Source organism: Seriola lalandi, unplaced genomic scaffold (genome assembly GCF_002814215.2).
Source record: "Seriola lalandi dorsalis isolate HSWRI2012SDOR001 ecotype SW California unplaced genomic scaffold, Sedor1 jcf7180002054416, whole genome shotgun sequence".
Taxonomy (NCBI): Eukaryota; Metazoa; Chordata; class Actinopteri; order Carangiformes; family Carangidae; genus Seriola; species Seriola lalandi.
The window spans coordinates 177,535-200,196 of NW_019524969.1; the positions used below are offsets into that span (position 1 = coordinate 177,535).

Sequence of the window (22,662 nt, forward strand, 5' to 3'; positions counted from 1 at the left end):
CAGCATTTCACCAAAATGTTTCACTATAATCAACTCCTGCCAACACGCTAGCTAGGCAGTGATCAGCCTTATTGCGGGGAATATGACGTTATTCATTATTTATTTCGTAAATAAATTAATTAAATGAATATCATCATTGTGTCTTGTCAAGAAACACCTGCACTACCATTATTTCTGGTATGACAAAAATGTAATATTTGCATCGCTTTGTAGAGCAGCAAATACCCCAAAAATGAGCCAAGGAATGTATTGACCAGAAGTGAAGCTGAGGTGATTCCACTTGTGTATAAATATGCATCCTCTCCCATGATTATTTTTTTCTTTATTTACTTTTTCAGCTTTTTCCTCTCAGGAAATGTTAGGTGTACATATTTTCCCTATTATCTGTTTTGAACAAGAAATAATTATATTCTTTTTAAAATGACATTTTGCTGCAATTTTCCTCCCAAGCATCAATTCAATGATAAACAAAGGAAGAGTAAATTTTTCTCCAGTGTGGAGCTGGAAGTGTTAGTGGAGGAGATGCCCAGAGGCACTCTGGGACAGCATAACAAATACAGAGAATACATTTTACACCAGAGGAGTGATTTCAACGAGGAATAAAAGCACTGGTGCTGGAGAGGAAGAATAACCAAAGTCAAGCCTGACACAAATACAGCCTGTGAACGAGCTACCAGAGGAGCCATTAAGTCCCAATACACAAAGAAATGAGACATGCTTTTCCCAGGTGGCCCTTGATGAATCACATCCACTAGCAGCTCGGATTAGGGACACCCACAAATTCACATCAGATTGGTCCTAAATCCAAAGAACGGGGTGACCTTGATGAACCCAAAAATGGTACCTGCACACCTGAGGGTTTTGCAGCAATAGGACGAATCAGCAGATCAGATTCTATGTGTAATGAGGGTGTTGTCATTTTCCTATCAGTCAGGGCTGCAACTAACAGTTATCTTCATTATCAATTAATCTGTCAATTATTTGAACTGATTAATAGTTTTCTCTTTTAAATTAATATTTTACTCTATAGAAAGACAGAAAGCAAGACTAAAAGAGAGCGAGCAGTGTGCTGAGTGGGTGTGAATGTGAATGTCGACACGTGGCCCAGACCACCTCTGAATGTGGTTTTGAGTGAGCGCACCTCAAATGCGCCCTCAGTGCATCCTGGGTGCGTTCACACTTGAACTGAGAGCTGATCATTTGTGATTGGATGTTAATGCCAGGACATGAAGAGGGTGTAAGTGTCTACAACCATGCTAGTGGTTCTGTACTAAGGCACAGTGGTGCTTTGAGCTAAATGTTTAAATCAGCACGCTAAAATGTTCACAATGACATTAACAATGATTATAATTCACCACCATAGCTAGCATGCTTTAATTAGCTAATTACATACTAAATTAAATTTAACTGTCCTAACCACAATGCACAGCTGAGGCTGGTGGGAATGACGCCTCGTACTTGCACGCATTTGGTTATGAACAAAAGTATAGGTCAAATTAAATTTTTGAGCCGATGATGATGCCAGATGAAAAGTTAGAGCCAGTATCGGCCAACATTGTCTCTCAGAGGCAAAGATGATGCCTCCAACTTGCTTGTTTTTTTCAACCAACAGTCTAACACCAAAGATGTACAAGTTACAGTGGTATGAAACAGAGAGAAGCAAAGCTGCCAGAGTGCAGATAAGTATCACCTCTCCACTGCAGCAGACCAGCAGTCTGTCAAACAGGAAACAACATTAAACATGCCTGCGTTTCCACCATCGACTGTACGTTTCCACAGAACCTTGCCCTTTTCCAGATAATGGTGATAACACTTCAGCTGCCATGTTAACCAGGCTGGACACAGTGATGTCATGTAAAATGCAATGAAGAGTAAGTAAAAGTAGCTACATTGGAATTTTAGTTGAGATAATGTCAAACTTATCAATTAATATTCAAATAAATTTTCAGTGTTTTTGTGTCAAATATGAAGCAAGAATTTACCAAAACCCTTATTTTTAGCAATACTCCTAATTAACAATAGTCCTGATTTGTTCTCAGGTGGGGTTTATTTCTACGAGTTATCTGCTACAGAGTCTGTGCATGTGGTGAGAATAATATGTTACAGAGATACTGAAGAAACTATTAACATTTTCCAGTATTTGACTGTGTCTAAAAAAAAGCAAAGTTCAGATTGACTCCGTCTCTCAGGGGCCGTTTCACCTATTGTACCTTAGAAAGTGTCAGTCTAATGAGACAGTGAAAAATTGATGGAGAAAAGTGAAGACTTCCTCCTCACAGAGGGAGGGAGTGAAGAGGACAGCTGAAGGAAGAAAGTGGCAGATAAGTGCTCCCAACCATTGTACCGCACTCAGATAATCTGCAAACAGGGCTGTTTTCTAGATATATAAAGTACAATTTACCATTTCCTGGTGAGCAACAAAAATTGCGACACTAAACCCACCACTCAAGCCATTTCCATTGAACTGTCAGTGTAACAAAACATGACACAAATACACAAAACACGCCGGTGACACAATTAATCCCCTGCATAAACTGCATAAATTGCAGAACACAAAAAACAAAATGACATGAAACAATTAAGAGTTAATTATAACAATTAGGATAATCATATGGGAACTGCTGTCCTAAACCAAAGGTGAATTACAAGTTTAAGAACTGAACTTCTTCCCCAATTACGAGAACTCATCGGCAGCCATCTCAGAGAGTCTGGAGGCTACACTGCCTACACGTTCATGTTAGTATCAATCCAGGCTGTATTCATGCATGTGCCCACACCACTAGAGGGTCTGGCATCTGATATTGTTGTTGTGGTGATATTGTGCAGTATATAGTTGTTTCTACGAGAATCTAATCTTGTCAAGGCCACATTTGTGAGAAAAAAATAATTTCATCAATCAGTATTATGTCATGCACAGTATACTATATGGCTTTTGCATTTGGAAAGTGTTACAAAGAAAATAAAACTAAAACTATTCTACCAGTCATTTAATGTGTATTGCTGCTGGAGGTTGAGCAACTTTGTTTTACTTAGAGAGGCAGAAAAGGCCTGGTCTCTGGAGATCTACGAGACAACAAAAGTAGTCAGAGACAAGTAGACTGTGACAGATTTAGAAGGCTACCAGAATTAAATGCATAAGTGTTATCCCTTTAGGGTAACTGCACCGTGCCGTCTCTCAAAGGTGATCAGAAAGTTCAAGGCTTTTCTTTCTTATTCCAATGTGATCTCAAAAGATGGGTGGATTTCACAAATGAACAGTATCTATTTGAAATATACATTTACTAAATATAAGTTCAAATGTCTTGAGGCTTTAATGAAGAGGACACTGTGTGCTTGTGAAGCTAACCATACTGCATATCCTCTATATGCAGGACATTCAGTGATTCTGTGGAAGAAATGTTAATAGAAATACATGAGGATAGAAATTTACTTTTTTTTTTTTCACTCCAGTTGTCATTTCAGGGTCATTCTGGTCATATTTGCTGAGGCATGTCTGAGTTCAGATTGCTGTCCACATAAATTCAGTGAATATGAATATGAAGCAGATTTTTCTTGCATGATATTTAGAGCAGAGGAAGCAAACAGAAGAGAAAAATTACATCCATCAGTTGGTATTCCCTCGAGCTTTTCAAAATTTTGAACCAAGACATATTTTGGTGCTAAATGCTGCAGGAACACTATACCAACTTGGGCTGCAGTAAGTTAAAATGACTTCAAAGGTAATATTCACCTGATGGTCGATAATGACAGCAAGCTTCCAGTGGCTGCAGGGCACAGAGACTGTCTCCGTTACAGATAAGACGACCATAGGAGGAAGCCTTCTATCTTACTACCACAGGACATCACAGGTTTTTTTAACAGAGGGAATAACAGAAATTTAAAGATTGGATTGAGGCGTAAAACTTTAACTTCAGGTATGAAAAGAGTAGGTCTACACCAGCTGATTAAAATTGCTGTCTCATAGCACTGGACTCACAATGGATAGCCAAAAAAAAAAAAAGGGATCAAAACCAATGGTCGATGTTTTTTTGATTCCACACTTTCCACACTAATAAGACTGAAGGAATCCTCCATCAAAAAGTTTTAGAAGTCAGAAGAACTGAAAAAGTGACCTTTGGAATGAAAGTGGCATATCATCTGTTCTCTTACAGGTTCCTCTGTTAAACGTGTGTGAAGAAAGAGGCGACTCTATAGCACTCAGCAGCAACACCGAACATGTAATTGAGGGGACAGTGATACTTGACAGCTTCCTGTACAGCGAGTGTGTTAATGACAGTAATCTGTAAGATTATGGAGGATACCACTCCATCCGAGGCATCCGACCCTCCTCTCCCTACCAACTTACTTACCCATCATTTCTCTTCCTTTTACTTCTCTAAGCATACCCGATGCGTTTCATCTCTTTACTGTTTCGCTTCGTCAGTGTGGTTATTTTGAATGTCAAAACAGCAGTAACAATGCTTCCTCAATAGTTGAACCAGTCCTTCCAGACACTTCTCAGGATCCTGCTCCTTCAGACAGAGGAGGGGATGATGGAGCATAGTATCTCTACAGCCCTTTATAATCTACATTTCATTTCAAATCCCTGAGGAGAAAGAAGTGGTTGAATGGGACCGAGGGCATAGTGAATGACAGTAGTCGTTGCCGGTACGAACAATCCAGGTGTCACTCAAGCAACAACACTCTTTACACAGACTTATTCAGCCTTGACAAATGAACAAGGACTGTTTGAAAGTCACTGAGCTGAATAAAGCAGTTAAGTCCTAAGCTTCTCTTTTTTTTTTTTTTTTTTATCTCTCCCAGTTACTTAACTTCGCTCTCTGAGGTCTCAAACCTCTGCACCTTGGTTAGGTGCCCCCATCCTGTGGTCGCACTCATACTTGAATGGTTCAGAATTGCATGTTGGATTGCTTTTCAGAAAATCCCTCAAGAGGAGATTGGAGCAAATTCATTTAATTTGCATGTCTATCTCAGCAAAAGACATGACCAAATTGTAGGAATATTTTAGCTGACACAAGGGGATGAGCGTGTGTGTTCTCTTCTTCTGCATTGCAGAACACACATCACAGATAAACAAACTGACCAGGTGTTCACAAAGAGCTTTAGAAATGAAACATGTATAGTGATAATAGAACAACAACTTCTACAATTTGTGAAGGACTTTTGGACTTTGCTTGGTAAATCAACCAATCACAAATATGTCAGCAGCAGTTTCAACACTACAGGCTGATCTCAAAGTATTTCCAGGTTGTTTGTGATTGCAAGAACTACATTTCTATTTTTTTATTACACCCAGTTTTCCATATATTTCTAAAAATATACATTTTACTTGTTCTTTTCCTGAGGGATTTAGGTTATAATAATAATAATAATAAGACAGCACAACATGTGCAGGATTTTCACTAAGTCATCATACTGTAGCTCTTTCTTTGATATATTTTCACTATATCAACATTGTAAAGAAGCACCAGCCAGGGCGCAAATACAACAATACACAATCACTGACTAATAACATCAAAGCAGACAACGCACATCTTGTGAGCATTTGCTCGGTGTTCACATCCTAAGTGATTGATAAGATGGCCACTGGCACAAAACAGTTTGTCCCATATCTAAAAATAACTATCCTTCTTAAATAGTAATCACACCCTATTGCCTGATCTTGATTCAGAGGGACAGTGCAACAGAGAATAAAGTTTGAATCAGATCAATCATATGTAGAAGTGACATTTAACACCAACAGTAGATTCCCAGCTGCTGGAGGATGAAAGTCATGTTTGAACATTTGACAGACAAACTCCACAGAGCTGTCTGCGGGGAGACTTAGCTCGCAGGGTCATGATGCAACATCCTTGATGAGAGGCAAAGTGATTTTGTACATTAATATAATTAACTGGTTAAAAATTAAATCACACACAAGAGAAACTGATTTGATTAAATTGCATTACATCGAACTGCATCTTCTCATCATCAGAAGAAATTACTGCTAATAGAAGTTATGATGTCTTCAGCTGAGCATAAATACCAAAAAATGCATTGCATAAAGAGTAATTAAGCATTTGATTTCATTTTTAAGACCCCACTTGTCTTATTTGGTTTGCATAATTTTTACTCCAAACGTTGCTCATTGTTTGTGATTATAAGACATCAGGAAAGAATTAGAAACAAGACTTGTGAAGAATTGAGAACGTAGTTGAAAACTGTTGTGGAACCGCTGTAAACAACTGACATCACCGCATTGTATTTGCATTCAGCCTTCAGCCCTTTGAACAAGCACTGTCTGTGCTCGCATATGCAGTATTTGAATGCAGCTAAAATTCCCAATAAGGCTGTTCTCGTTTATATGTTTTTCTGTTTCTGTAGTCAGACAACAGTAAGTAACAAAGTATAATAAGTAAAAGTCACTGAAACATGGTCCCTTAAGACTACATGTTAACTTCCAAGCCATTTCAAAGCTGCTTCTCTGCACTGTGAAAATCACCTACAAAACACCTAAAATCAACACAAAGACTATCCTGTGATTTTGGCTATATTTACTTGTAAGATGATCACTCAGAAAGAAAGTTAAAAGCGACAGGATGTCTTTCTTATTTTGTCTCGTGTGTGTGTCAATTGTTTTTGTTTTTTTTTGTTTTTTTTTTTACAATTTTGAGTTAATTTTAATATTGAGGCTTGATTCATTACATCATAAATCACTGCTTCAGAGTCTGATTCAAATGTTTAAAAACACATGGAACACTGCACACCTCTGTGGGTTTTTCATACTGTTGAATTGTGGTGTGTTAGTTAAGAGTTTGTCAACCTTCATCTGCCACCATTCATTTTCCTCTGACCTGTCCACAAGCACTACAATTGTAAATGATAAAATATTGCCTTCTTATGTCTCTGTATTTGTTAAAGCACTGCCACTGTCCCTCCCATGTTTCTATGCTCTGCATTGTTCCCAGTTTAAACACTTTAAGCACCAGTCCCTCTCCGCAAGCACCAGTAATTCTAAAGAACACTTCATACATTGTTCATTATACTGAACAAAGCCTCCTAAGCTTTACTGAAGTAGCAGTAATACGATTTTCACTATAGCCATGTGCAAGTGTGTGTGTGTGTGTGTGTGTGTGTGTGTGTGTGTGTGTGTGTGTGTGTGTGTGTGTGTGTGTGTTCATATCCTGGTGGGCACTTCAACCTGAATACAGACTAACCCCTGACCCTCAACAAAAAATGTATAAATTGAGTAAATTCTACCACTAAGTGTGATGTCTTCACATTCCATTCAATATTCTATAACTCATTTTTATATAGCAACTAAGTGTTTTTTTAGAGCGAGCAGAATTTACAAGGAGAGCTGCATAATGTTCATAATTATATAGATCTGTGAATTGTATGATTGTAGTCATTATCTTAATGTATGGCTTATTTTAACGTTTAGATATGGATTCTGTATTTGAAGCAGCCTGCATTTTAATGCAAACCATTGTGCATGTGCAGGTTATTGGAAAGGTTGGGCTTTTATTGGTTCAAATAAAAGCACAAAGTGTGCAACACAACAGTGTTTGACAGTCAATAAGGAAGACATACACAGGCCGGACACTTTAAGAGTTCCTGTCAGAGAGCAGCTGATAAACATAGTAAATTTGTAAATAGAAGAAATGTGAGACTTAAAAAAAAACAGACAGTTTTCTAATAAATCATACTGACAGCATGGCCTGATCTCTGTGGCTCATTAGTGTCATGAGTAACAACTGAAACAGAAGAAAGAATTACATACAACTTCTGAATATTGGAATGCAACTCAAAAAGTTTTGCATGAATCTGTACCCTAAGAGGTTTTGAATTTAATCTCAGTTTCGCCCCTATATGAAACCTAACAGTTATAATTAAACCAAGCTTCCCTTCTAAGTCTTCCAGCATATGACACTGCCTCCATGACTTTGTCCAGCTTATAAACCCCATGACCTTTTCTGACCTTTCTGATTGTACATCACAGTTAGTTAAGTGTCTGCGTTTTTAACAGGCCCTGCGGACTAGCATCTGTGCTCTGTTTTGCATCACTCTCGCCTATGCAGACGACACTAACAGAATTGGGAGAGGCAGCACCTTCTGTCCCAAAAATGAAGCTTCGTTTTCCACTGTGCTGAGGAAAACTTCATGATCGCTCTACCCGTGCGTGTCAGTTGCTAAAAAAAAAAAAAGGCCATTTCCCAGGAACAAAGGAAAACTTGCTTTATATTCAGCGCAGAACCTCTGCGCTGGCAAGAAATTTCGGTGCCCTCAAGCAAACAAATGTTCCATCGTCTGCCTTTCACAAACCTTTAGATCTCGGTGAATGTCAGCAATATTATCCTCCTACCCCAGTCCCCTAACCAGTCTGAAGGCCTGGCCACCGTGCTCGAATCAAATCTCAAGATGCCAAGGTGTCTGTGATGTAGCCCAGCACTAAAAAGCCAAGGCACAGAAGAAAAACACTGGGGCCGATCGATGGTCTGACTAGGCAAATATCAAGCCCGGCCATGGGGCAGCGACTCAAAGTGTCTGACAGACAGAAATCATTGTGCCATGACAAGCCAGGCATGCTAAATGCTGATGAGCTTGTTTGAAAAGGTCTCACCACTTGGGATATTTCAAGTGTCAGCCATCAACAGCATGCTTTATTCACAAAAAGAAAGCCATCGAGAACCGGCTGTGCTGTTAGGCTGCTTCTGTTAAATGTGAGCCACATTTCACTTTGAATATTGTTGTTGAATTACATATATACTAATAAACTATTCATAATGAAGTCAAATGCTGTTGTGTTTCATCATTTGATTTCAATGCATTAGCTTTCACATAGATTTGTGGTTAAAATCCTTTAAGGTCCTTCTCTGCAACTGGTGCTTCAACCCCTGTCAGCATTTTGTTTTAAATGACTCTTCAGCTGCTTCCATCTCAAACACTTCAGCAGTTTCAGAAACACTTCACACTCCACTGAAACCCGAACTGCTTTAAGGGTTTCAAAGACTCAATGTGATATGACATTCCAATTGTTTTCAGCTGTACATGTAAACCATCTTCAGAAAGAGCAAGAATTTTGCATTTTCTTTTTAATCAAAGATGTGTTGGTCTGTTTTCAGTGTGTGCTGGTTACAAAAGATATAAGGGAGCATGAAATGTGGACAACTGCCTGTGTTTCACATAATAAATGTGGGTGTTTTATATGCTCTAACAATTTCAAAATGGAGAGTTGGTTTAGTCAGTTTGATGGCTGACATTTGCTTGACAGTATATTTTCGTTGTCACTCTTTGACAGTTCCTGTGTAAATGTATCCAGTTATATTATTAGGATTCGATTCTCTGCCTTATAAAGCAATGCTGCTTCTCAGAGCACACCAGGTGAATTTACCATTCTGGGTGAATTCTGGGATGCCACAGAATCAATCACCAGGAGGTAACGAGGCATTGGATGTTGCAAGAAGCAAGAACTGAATTTCAACAAACTCAAGTGTTGTACAGTGTGGTTTGAGACCACAGGGAGACAACAACATCCCTGTTAAACTGATAATACTTGACAACACACAGCTGTATTTAAATAACTAGATGGCTCCTCTTTTAATAACAAAATACCGCAGTGCAATACCACTGGACTTTATAAATGTACCGAAGAGTCAGAAGAGAAAATGCTGCAAACTGCACTTGCACTGTCCAACCTTCAAGCTACATCCAAAGATATAATCCGTGCGACTTGGATTTTAAATCAAATGCATTTTTTTTTATATTACCAAACAGTTTGGAATCAAACTTCCCTCTGTGGATTTCATGACTGTAGCTAAATTGTGTTGTGTGTTGTAAACCCCAGATCAAAACTCCAACCAATTTCTTTCTATCCACTTAATTTTGTGGAGATCAGGTTGAGTTTTTGCAGTTTATTACAGACGCACAGACAGAGAACTTGAATTCTGTCTGTCTTGCCTTTTAAGCCTGTCTTCCTCCAGAACACGTCAATATGAACACAATAGTTTGTGTGTAGGATTTTCTTTCCTGTAGTTGCATATCAATAATAGCTGGAGGGGAAATAATGGATGAGGATAGAAAGCAACCCACACAAGACATTATAACTAAGCACTATTGGTTAGACTGTCTGTCATGCTGTTGAATTGTATCACATTGTTATGGGAGGTATTTCCAATATTTTGTCCACCCCAACTCTATCGGTGGGGGGGTTGTAGTTTCTGAATATTAGAAACTACAGCCTCTCAAATAACCATAAAGTTGAATCAACATCTGTCTGAAACAGTTTAACCAAATCATGAACATCAAGATTTTCATTAAAGGCTTTATTTCAGAGCTATTACCACACTAGACTGCATAGTAATGTGTACCTAATAAACTGGCAACTGAGTCGATGAGAAAATCTTATATACTTTAAAATTCAAATGTATGTATCAAAAGTCGAGACCATCAAACTGTAGTAGCTATTATTCTTTTGTCTGATTCAACAAGTATCTGTACTTATATTACATGCGTAATAGATGGTTTATTAATTCTGTAATTCAATATGTAATGCAATATTGTTTCTCATGCAACAATCACAACCCCAACTATAGCCACAAGTGTTGAGACTTCAAAACGGGATAGTAAATCATAAGTAGCAAGTGTAGAAACAAAGATCAAAGGAAGATTTAATATTGTTGGTGAAGGAGACTGATGCCCAGTTTGATGGCTGTGTGAGCTGACCTTTCAAACAGGCTAAGTGCCACTGGAGCGGAGCCAGGTTTAACAGCATCCAAGCAGATGGTAGAGCCGGCCAGACAGGACACACAAACACATTTCTCCAGCAGAAGCAGAGTGATTGAGACAACCTGTGGTGTTGCCACCTGTTTTAGCACACTCCATAATTAAACCATATCTTCAAAACTCTCTGCCCATCACAATGACTCACTTTCCCAGCATCCCTCGAGCAGCACTCAGTGAGATCATTCATCATAAAGTGCTAAAAGAAGCTCAAAATGTTCTCCTCCTCTTTTCTCCTTTGTCTTCAAGTTCACTCCATGTCTCCATCTCCTCTCCAACCATCAATCTCTTCCTGCTGTTCGGACCCAACACACACCTACCTACCCTCCAGGGGATGCCGCAAAGGCTGGCGTAAAGAAAAGATTTGACATGTTCTGCTTTTCGCAAATCATATCTTAACTCTGTGAAGCCTGAAAACGCACAGTATGACTCAGACGTGCATGTGACGATCACAAGGTTAGATATTGATAATTTACTTGCAAGTGTTTGACGTAGTCCCACCTCAGACTCAGCAATGATTCATTCTATCACACACACACACACAAACACACACTCGCACATTTCCTTTCCAGTTTTCCAAACACTAAAATAAGCATACAGGCGGTGGCTCATAATAGTTATTTATTCCACCTGATCTATTTCCAAGATGGAATATCATTCAGAAATAATGTTTGAAAAATATAAAATATTTTGCAAATGGTCAGTACCGGAGTCCAAATAGAAAAAGTGGAAGCCCACAGAAAGCGATTTAATGGTGCTTTGTGTGCTGACTCAGTGCGCAGCCAAGACACTGTGTGGGAACGCTGAGGGCCCATGGGACATGTATGTGATGGGCTTAAGATGCTAGCTGTGTGAATATAATGTCTGCTTCACTGTGATGCACAGTGATTAATGCCGTTTTCCTTTACCCTTACATTTAGTTTACACAGGGATTAAGTCACTTTTCACACACCTGGGCTTGCACAAACATCTGTCCATACAAGGACTATAGTTCCTTGTAGTGTGCACATGTATGTACATTGTCTCTAATCCACTGCCAAATCTATGATATGTATACACTGTATATACAGTAAATTAGTTATATATATTGATTTTTTTGGGTTATCATTAGTCTTAAAAGAACTTTACATTTCACAAATTGTATGTATTGACTGTGATATGGAAATAAGTCAAGTGACTGAGAGAGGTTCTGCAGAAAATAATCTAAAAGCATAATACCTTGATGTAGAGCTCCAGCCGTGGGTAGACTCTCCTCACACTCAGGAGAATAGAGAAAAACGTCCTGTGGGGGAATGAGGTAGTGACCACGTGTGTGACTTCGGGAAAGGAGAAGACATTAAAGCCAGATGTCTCATAGCGCTTTAGAAGCTCCTCATCGGCCTTGTTTTCGCCTTCGCTCAGAATACTGCCGATAGCATAGCGACACTGTGGTCCAGGCACCTAGGAGCAAAAGTTAGGATGAAAAGAACTGTTAAATAATGAAAGATAAAAGGGGATATATGAACAAGATAGACTGATAGTTTAGATACACTGATCGAATAGAAGAGATACCCACACATACCTTTTCCTCTTTTATTCATTACCGTGATTACAGGGCCTCTAATAAGACAGCATCACTACTGACAGATTAATGCTCTCAAGCAAAAAATATTATCTGTCCATTATCCAAAAAATCCTTAATGTTTGATTGCGTTCCAGTGCAGGAACTGATTGTACAAAATCATCTTTACTCAATAAATCACTCAATCACTCTGAAAAACAAGGGAAAACTGTCTGAAATGCTGTCTGCCATCAACATTTCCAAATACCGGTCTCTAAGGACTGATGAGCCATAAACATAAGGGTGTGGGTATATTTCATAATCAGTGGATAGCACACATTAAAATAAAACAATGAGACGTTAGGAGGAAAAAAAATAATATCTTCTGTGATGTCAGCTATGTTCCAAAGTTAAAGAGAAGATATGCTCATTAATAGGAGCTCTAATTGGAGCATTTGGCAGTGCAGCAATTATTGCCCCTTCTTCCATTCTGAGCGCCCTGGTGCCCATTAAAAAATAAGAAAAGGGAGACACTTTTTACAAATGAATACTCCTGGGACATCCAAGACTTTCTCCCTACTGTGCTGAGCTGAGCACCACTGAAGGCTCATGGAATAAATAAGCTGGACCGGTCCAATTTGTTCATAAACCTATCAATGCTACGCTTCAAGCACAGCCAGTGTGTCTAAGAATGCCCATTTTCTCCTCTGTTCCTCAACAAGCAAAGCCAGTGATGGGTACAAGTGTGGTGCTCACTGAGCTCTGCAGACTAAGCAATTTTTTTTCCAACACACACACACACACACACACACACACTGCAAGAAGTGTTATATCTGCATAAATGTATGACCTAAGCTTTGTTTGGTCTCAGCAGAAGAACAACAGATGATCCTATTCTGAGTATTATTATGAATATAGTGCACCAGTCTACTTTCATGTGGGCTGGTACACTGCTGAATTTGAATCACTGATTATCAGAATCGGTTTTTAAATCAGATTTTACAGAGCAATCACTATCTTTACTTGACCATTTCACAGATTCATCCTCAGGGTAGAGCGATAACAGTAACTCTAATACTCAACTCATTGATCGACAGAAGATTAATCAGCAACTCATTTGTTCACTGATAAATAGTTTGAGCCATTTCGTAAGCAATGAATGCCAACAATTACCTGGCAGCGGCTTCTCCAATGTGAGGATTTGCAATTTTTCCTTTGTTTCTATCACTGTAAACTCAATATCCTTTTTTTGGACTGTTGGTTGGACAAAATGAGACAACAAGTACATAATTTTCTCCCTCCCGTATGTTGCCACTGTTGAAACAAACAAAAAAGTGAAAAATCTGCTATTTATGCACAGGTTATTTAGATGATGAGAGTTGCAACTAGTCTCTAGTTAGCATGGTACCAAAATACTTTAGGTGCTCAGTGGAAATTATTAAGGGAAGATTCAGTAAGGTCTCAGAGAAAGAGAGATGATCTCCCATCATCAAATGTCCTCTATCCCCGAAATAAACATCTACTCACCACTCCAAATCAATAATGGTGTTTGTCACTAGAGTCAAAAGAAGAGTGAGGACTCAAGATATCTAGTTAATGGGCTTGACTGATCTTATTTTAAGTACCACAAGTAAATTCGGGAAACTTTACACATGAGGACATTTTCAACACTTTGGATGTTTTTGGGGCTCACAGTGGGAAGTCTGAGCCAAGTGGATTTATTAATCATCACAGGACTGCAAGCAGGGAGTCCAGAACAAAGAGGAAGCACCAAAAGCACGAGCCTCTGTCCACAATTTTTGTTCTGCCTCTTTGCACTCATCAATACACAAGTGTGCTATCTTTTTTATGTTTTATTCAATACGCTGACAGCTCATCTGAAGCAAAAAAGTTCAGAAATTTAACTAGAGGAATCCCTTCTTCTTGTCTTTGTAGCAAATCATCTGAACTAGCTTTGGTAAAGCATCAAGAAAGGCAAACTACCTTCAGCAGCATATGAAGTATTTTATAGCCACAAACAGATTCAGCAAGGCTCGCATTTTAAATGTTTTTCTACGACTTTCTGAAAGGACAAGTATTAGTGAATTTTTCAACTTTTTCATCATTCACTGTGTAAGATTCAGAGTGATCGTATTTACTGACTGGTACCTCCCCCAGCTGCTATGCCCTCTGCTTTCATCATATCGTGACCCAAACATGGGTCCCTGAAGACAATCAGACACATTTGTCATTTCAACACAATTCGACTTGTCATCTGGGTTTTTATTTAGACAATCCTTGTCTCCAGGGCCACAAACCCTGACCCCGATCGCTTACTTCGAATATCAAGTTTGACAGAAAACCACATGATCTACCCACCTTACCTCCCTCTGACGTATGTTGGACGCAGAGGGCCAGCGGAGAAGAAGAGAGCTGCATGGTAGAGGTGAAGTGGGCACACCAGGTCAGAAACCCCCCCCTGGCTTTGAAACTGTGAAGAGGCTGGTGGAGGGCTTAGTGAGTGGAGCTCAGAAATTTGTGTTGGCCGTTTGAAGGAACAGACAGAGCTGCTCCTGCCATGTATCCATGGCAACCATCTCAGGACCAACTCGAGCCCTTGTTGAGGTCTTTTGTTTCTCCAGAGGAAGTGATTAAAGGAGGTAAAAGTGAGAAAACCAAGAACAGAGGATGAGTCTAGCCATGCTGACACTTATCCTCTGTCAGCTGCACTTCTGAAAATCCTTCTCACTGCAAATATCAATGGACAGTGTCCCACAATTTATCCACAAAATACCAGTCCTCCTATCTGAGAGCACTCTGGGGCTCCTGATGCGGGGACTGAATGGCATCCTGAGGCTCGGACGCTAATGAGCTGAGATCATTACGCCAATTATTTTAACTTAGATCAGGACTTGGCTGTGACTGTGCAGAGGAACTAGGACCCACAGTTAGACTAATTGCCGGCTTGGGAAAAAGAGGATGAGCATAACAAAAGGATTCTAATGTGGAGCTGGGACGAGTCTGTCGCTGAACTCTGGTTACACTCCATAAGGCTATGGCAGGTTCAAGCAGTGCCACTTAAGTCAATACTATTGAAAGCCAGTTCTTCGGAGACAGAGGTATTATCACAGTATAGGTGACTCAATGCCTCAATACTGATAAATTCTGACTATTGGGAGTTCCATATGCAACATAATAATATAAGGGTATATAACATGGGAAGAAAGAATCATTAATAATACCCAACCAAGATGCTGACTGATCATTTACTCCTCCATTAAAAGCTACTGTTCAAAACTGTATTTTACATACTGTAGACATGCACTGCAGATATTGATCGATTATGCTACTGATTTGATTTGATTATTCGTTTAGTCTATAAAATGACTATAAATTGTAAAAAAGGTCTAACACACGTTCCCAATCACATATTCAGAAAACGTGTCTCCCAATCAACAATCCAAAACTGAAGAATATTCAGTCTACAATGAAATAAAACAGAGAAAAGCATAGATTAATGAAATATCAACATTGTTGTATATTGATTTTCTTTTGATGGATTAATTGAGTGCTCAATTAATATCTTTTTAATTCCTCCATACTTAGTCAATTACTTAGTATAGTGAGAATATTTGACACAAAAATTTTCTTCAGACTCAGTAAAGTTTTATCTTACATTATTGCCATGATATTACAATAATTACATGGTATCTAATTTTATATATGCCCAAACTCTACATTGTGCAGTGTATGAAAGTGTTTACGTTCCATGTAGCTTGAGGTAATCAGTTTGCTATGACAGCAGGATACATACAGTGTTCAACAGTCACTATCAGCTTATGCTATAGCAGATGCATGTTTCTTAAGACCACACCTGTCAGGCCTCTGTTTTCCCCTCTAGTTACCTGAACCTCCAAACTGCTTAATCATTTCAAGGTGCTACTCCTCATTCCATTCCTTCTTGGTCTGTTTATCCAGAGCCTATTGAAAAAAGGACTCGCGCTAGACTCACTTTAAAATGTGAGAACCAACACCACATGATTTTGGAAACCCCACTGAGTGAGTAGGATTAGGTATCAGGAAAACAGATCCGGCAGATATTATTTCCTGCTGCTCATAGACACTAAGGTTTGGGGATGGATGAGTTCAAACAGGGTACAATCAGTAGTGTGGGAAAACATCTCACGGATATATCCAACTAACTAATTGTGTTTTTAGCAACATTGGTGTGGCAGTAAAGGAGACCACAAAAGACGTAGTTAAATTCAAAGAGGTGCTGGAAGCTTCCACATTCTGACTGTTGATCTTTATGGATCTCCAACAACATGATAACATATGTTTCATCATAACTTTCACTACTGGAGTTGATTTTTATCTCATAATCAGCATTCCTCATTTCATTTCATTCTGGCATTTTTCCCAGTGACACTTATTGCTCCGCTCCTAAGAGCAACAACAATCCCAAGGTAATTCAGAGTTTCACAGACCAGGATACTGCTGTAAAAACCCTGAGCTAAAAAGACTGATCAGCTTAGTGTCAGAGGGTAAATCCAACATTACCAGCCTGGAAAGCTTGATTCATTGATCAATGATTCAAAATACACCATAACTAAACACACATACAAACCACAAATCTGACTGAGACTCTCTGAGGCAAAATTAATTACCATACAAAAACTTGGTGGTTTAAGAACAGAATTCAGAGTCTAATTTCAAACTGTGAAATCAAATTGGGATCATTTCAATAATGTACTGCTAAATTAAGATCACTGTCATGGAATTCAAATTTATACTACTTTTTTAACAATTTGTTGATTTATTGTGATGAGTGCTATTAGTGGGTAACCATACTTTACTGCCTTGATTCAACATGGTTCATATTTCTTGAAATATATCTTTTTATTCATGAAAAAGTCCAATATACCTGAATTTATTAACTGGTTTGGAACTACATCTCAGGACCAAAATAAACAAGTGCACTTAGATCATTTTTTATGATATCTGAATCCACAAAACACCCTGTCCAGATGTGTTGTGATAATGCTTAGGGGAAAACACAAACATCTGCCAGTGCCAAAAGTATAAAGACCGTGTAAAACAGAAAAAAGACAGGATGTAAAGTACTCATGAACTAAACTGATCAAGTTCTGACTACCTGCTGTGAATTGGGATCCATATTTCGATTTGTTTTATGAGAATGGCATTGTCGCCATCTAGCGACCTACTGGTTTATGTTTAAAAAAGTCTGTCTGATTTTTAAGTTAAATAATTGAGAAAAGTGCGGGAAAACATGGCAAAAATAAACTGCTGTTCTATAAAGAGTGCTGTGTAATGGATGTTACCTTTTTAGGGTCATCATAATACACTCCGATGCATGAAAGCTTTGGTCCAATACTCAGAGACTCCTTAAAAAGTTGTCCACAGTTTTTGTACGGTCCCTCTTTAAATTTGTAGGCGAAAGTAATCTTCTTCATGGGAGGAGAGCCGGTTAGCACGATAATGTCTGAGAGGAGTCCCGAGTACAAGATGTAAGCTGCTACTGTTAAAAGACTTAACAACAGACTGATGAGCGCACACAGACTGACCCAGTCTGGCATGATAGCTGCTAACAGGCGGAGCTGGTACCGTTATTCAGCTGCTTCTGAACACACAACGCAGTTTAACATTTTTAAAAGACTGTTATGTTGTTTTCAGCCAGCACTGGCTGTGTAGTCGAACTGAGTGTAGATTTATTTCACTAAACGATAAAGCACTGAAGATTACACGCCGCTCAGGACTTCCTGGAAGGTACCATTTTCGCCGACCAACGGGGTGAATTTCACTAGGACTAAGTAAATCAAATTCGTAGAAACAAAGCATGTCCATGTGAAACACATTGTTTTAATTCAGTCCATAACACTTCCTGGGTAGTATATGAGTGTAAAGTTATACACGGATAGGTAATTTGATAAGTTCGTGCCAACTTTGGTATTTCGAGTAATCTACATTATTTTGATTCTCATTATTGACACAAATGTTTGTAACTTATTCTGAATGACAGTTAAAATCTGTGAACGTAACAACAGGTCAGACACTTCAATGTGTAAAGTCATGAGAAACGCGTCTTGCGTAAGACACTGATTTACCATATTTGGCTAATAATTAATATTCATCACACAACCTTGCAGTGCATATATGTAAGAATGTTACTTCCTAATTGTGAAATTGCTTTTTGTGAGTTAGTGCTCAAGAATTGCAATAGTGACCTCTGAAAACAGTTTTTGTGACTTAATCTTACGGATATTACAAAAAGTAATAAATACAACGAACTATTGAAATAGTAGGGTCGTATTAAGGTTTTGTGGGTTGTGTTACATTCGTGTCCCGCCCCGTGAGTAAAGTGAAGGCTGGACTTGTTGACATCGGACCGCCTGAATAAAAATTAACTGACTCACTGAAGTCTAACGTCTTTGATCAATTCATCCGGAATTCAGGAGTATGGCTGCGAATGTGAAAAGGTTTTATGATCTGACAGCTAAACTGCTGTCTGGAGAAGTCTTCAGCTTCGCTGCACTGAAGGGGAAAGTTGTTCTCATTGAGAATGTGGCGTCTCTTTGAGGAACAACAACCAGGGATTACACTCAGATGAACGACCTCCACTCTCGTTATTCCGATAAGGGACTCGTTATTCTGGGTGTACCCTGCAATCAATTTGGTCATCAGGTAAGCCATGTGTAATTCCAGAAATGGTTGTCATACTGTGAGCATTTTACTTATATATTTACAATATGATCAGATAAGCTATAGGACTATTTTTGCTTCTTAATCGTCAGACTATAGAGCAAAAACCAAGTAGGCCACTATTAAGGTCATATATTTTTGTAACTACTCTCAAGAATTTTGGATTTGAACACTATAACTAAAATTAACAGAAATTCAGCTAATAAACAGCAGAGTGGCAAACCATATTACATTACATTACATTACATCATCACTAATGTATTGATTGTAAAGACGCATTTTACTGTTGTATTTACTATGGCTGGAGCAAGTGTTAAACGTTTTATTTAGTACTATTTGGTAGTATATGCTATAACCTCTATAGCTTCACATTTTATAACTTGAAAGGTTTTGCATCTTAAAATCTAAATGAACAAAACACAGTAACTTCAGGGTCAGACAGGGAAAAATTTTCATCTCAAATGTAGTAAAGTATTCAGTAACATTAAATGAAAATATATTTGAATATATTTGAATGAAAACCTGCAGTAGCTTTTAATAATCTTGATGGCAGAGTGTTCATCTGCTCTACAATGTATTTAATGTTTCTGTCTTTATTTGTTTTTGTATAACAGGAGAACTGCAAGAATGATGAAATCCTAAGATCTCTGAAGTATGTCCGTCCAGGGAATGGTTTTGAACCAAAGTTCCAGCTCCTTGAGAAGGTGGATGTGAATGGAAAGGATGCACACCCCTTGTTTGTCTATTTGAAGGAAAAGCTGCCATTTCCCAGTGATGATACCATGGCTCTCATAACTGATCCAAAGTGCATCATTTGGAGTCCAGTGTGTAGGAACGATGTCTCCTGGAACTTTGAGAAGTTCCTGGTTAGTCCTGATGGAGAGCCCTACAAGCGCTACAGCAGAAGTTTCCTCACCAAAGATATTGAGGCAGATATTCAAGAGCTACTCAAGAGAGTCAAGTAAAGTGTGCTATGACACACCCTGGGTGGCTGTAAAGAATATCAGTTATGTACAGCCTGGCTAAAAAGAGTAATCAGTGACACACATCTGTTTTGGGTTTTATCGAGTTTTACACTTTGACAGTTTAAATTAGCTAGAGCACTACTAAGTAGGCGTTGTGATATTGAAGTACACTATAGTTGTTCAGCCTGTTTACTGAATGAAGACATTCCTTAAAACCTTTTTGTGAGGGGAGTTTCTGATGAACATGTAAAAGACTTACTCAGCCACTGTGTATGACTCATATCACAACAGAAGAATTAAACATTTCATGTCAAAGAAAGTGCAGTGATTTCTGTTCAATGCATACAAATACATCCCTTAAAACAGTCTATCTGGAAATCTGTTTGGCTTTTATTTGACATATGCAAAGTGTTTGCGTGTGTTTATGTGAACAAAATCTAAAACTTCAAACATCTTTGCTTTTGGACCCTACTGTACGTGACTGACTAAGTTACTACCAATTTAAAGCTCTTATGTTAAAAACATTTAATTTTGCTGGCTGCCCATGATGATTTTGTTTGTCTTAGTTTACCTCAAAGGGATATTTACGCAAACTAACGTCATACATGTAACATTACTTAAACGTTATATTGCATGGAATAGTAGTTAGTAGTCGTAATACATTTAATGTATTACTTAAAACTAGTTCGTAATTTGTCTTAACTATTACCGATTGCTAACTATAGATAAAACAGGAACAGTTGCTCAATGTACGCCATACTTCCTGGATGAACGCAGAGAGCTATCCTTGATTTAACGCTACGCCAGACTGCGACTCGTCCAACATGGCTGGCCAGGAAGATCCAGTGCAAAGAGAGATCCACCAAGATTGGGCAAATCGCGAGTATATAGAAGTAATTACGAGCAGTATCAAAAAAATCGCCGACTTTCTTAACTCATTCGGTAAGCTTTGAAAAAACAAATTGACTGATAAGATCACCACTAATGTGGATGTTTTGTATAAATGGCTAGCTACTTGAGCTAGCTATCCTGCTGTTGCTAGCACTGGTGTTGATGTTTTCAGTGGCCACTCCCAGTTAGCAATTAGCTCTATCGTTAGCTGCGGTCTTCTTATTGTTTCCTCGTACAACTACCTTGACAGTTTGATGTATGGTTGGCGCACATTTTTGTTTTGCTCGTAAACTTATGTTAGCCGTATAACAAATGTCAAAACATGTAATCAAAACACTAATACATTCGAGTATTGAAACAGCTAATGCCAGTGTCTTAGCCACTGCTAACGCTAGTCTGTACTGCTGTCATTCATGTAACACCAGCAGCTGCATCCCCACTGACATGTTTTCATGTTCTTTGGCATGGACAAATTGCACCATATAGACTAAAATGTCATAACTGTTGCTACATGCAACTTATTACCAACAGACATGTCGTGTCGATCCCGGTTGGCCACTCTCAATGAGAAGCTGACAGCGTTGGAGAGGAGGATCGAATACATTGAGGCGAGAGTAAGTATGCTGCATTGTAATTAAACAAACCAATTGCTTTTTTATTTGTATATTTCAAAGTAATATAACCATTCATATAAATTCGTATCTCATTACAGGTGACAAAAGGAGAGACCTTGACCTAGAATTCATCATTGAAATTCATAGAATCCTAGAGCTACTTGCCCATCCCCCCACCCTGAATCCTTGGAATAAGTGTGATGGATTGCACCCTACTTTTTTGGGGCCATGTGGACCATTTTTATATTAAATGGCTAAGTTTTGTGTTATTTTATCTCATGATGCATTTGTATAGAAGATATGGCTCTGTTATGGGCATCAGTGATTCAAGCATCATCAATTTGACAAAATAAAAATGAGCTCCATAAGTATTGGTTTCAAAAATGTTGTGGAGCTAAATTATGGATCAGGTATCAGCACAATTTATTGACCATCTGTGTTGTATACAGTATCATTACCACATCAGAGATTTATGAAAGGGGAACATTCTTGTGTGCCATGTTGAACAATTGTGTAGTCATCTTTATTAAGGACCTGCTTGTACAGTGAACTGTTTGGTGATGTTTCCGGATTTAAATACTGTAATAAATGATAAACAATGACTTTGTTTCATGTTGTAGTTTATCATAGTCAGGTTTAACTTAATTGACAAGAAATGTTGACACACAAGGAAACTGGGTCTAGTTTTCAGTGGCTCTTAATACACTCAACAAAGCAGAAGCTTAGGAAGATACAGATATAGACACACAGTTAACCAATGATAAGTGAACAGTAACATGTTTAGTACCTTATTATATACAAGCAAGAGATCAGAGAGATCAGATTATTACAGGGTTGTGGTACACAAAAATGGCTTGAATGCTCGAATAAAAGTTGATGTAAATAAATATTTTGAATAATAGTTTATATATAGCAATGCATTTATGTGCATACTTTATATTGATTAAAGATCACACGAATAGTATACAGTCTACCCACACTTAACATTGTCTACATGTTCTTGCACTTTATCTTACACTGTAATACCGTATTTAGTACAGTATGAATAATATTAACATCTTGCACAACTGACACGATAAGCAGACACTTGTGTTACAAAGACACTAGACTTAAATCCTTATATTTCATTTTTCTTGGACTGCAAATTATTTAAAAGACTCCGCTGAGTCAGACCTCTAGATCAGTCAGTGTA

General features: G+C 38.4%; 3 protein-coding genes across 3 annotated transcripts in view; 2 read left to right on the forward strand and 1 right to left on the reverse strand.

The window, feature by feature from the left end:
* The window catches only part of tex264b (testis expressed 264, ER-phagy receptor b), a 31,805-nt gene extending 13,733 nt beyond the window's left edge, over window positions 1–18,072 (reverse strand). The window contains exons 1-2 of the mRNA XM_023410193.2: window positions 17,623–18,072; window positions 11,980–12,201 (exon numbers count right to left, since the gene is read on the reverse strand). Of these exons, the coding sequence (XP_023265961.1) occupies window positions 11,980–12,201; window positions 17,623–17,877 (477 nt within the window). The 5' untranslated portion in view covers window positions 17,878–18,072. The remainder of the gene's footprint in view (window positions 1–11,979; window positions 12,202–17,622) is intronic.
* Window positions 18,073–18,683: 611 nt separating this feature from the next.
* On the forward strand, window positions 18,684–20,284 carry gpx1a (glutathione peroxidase 1a). The gene is made up of 2 exons (XM_023410194.2): window positions 18,684–18,982; window positions 19,615–20,284. The coding sequence occupies exons 1-2, from the start codon at window positions 18,758–18,760 to the stop codon at window positions 19,963–19,965; spliced, it is 576 nt and encodes a 191-aa protein (XP_023265962.1). The 5' UTR covers window positions 18,684–18,757; the 3' UTR covers window positions 19,966–20,284.
* Window positions 20,285–20,747: 463 nt separating this feature from the next.
* brk1 (BRICK1 subunit of SCAR/WAVE actin nucleating complex) lies at window positions 20,748–22,072 on the forward strand. The gene is made up of 3 exons (XM_023410195.2): window positions 20,748–20,907; window positions 21,388–21,470; window positions 21,569–22,072. The coding sequence occupies exons 1-3, from the start codon at window positions 20,790–20,792 to the stop codon at window positions 21,593–21,595; spliced, it is 228 nt and encodes a 75-aa protein (XP_023265963.1). The 5' UTR covers window positions 20,748–20,789; the 3' UTR covers window positions 21,596–22,072.
* Window positions 22,073–22,662: the final 590 nt, after the last annotated feature.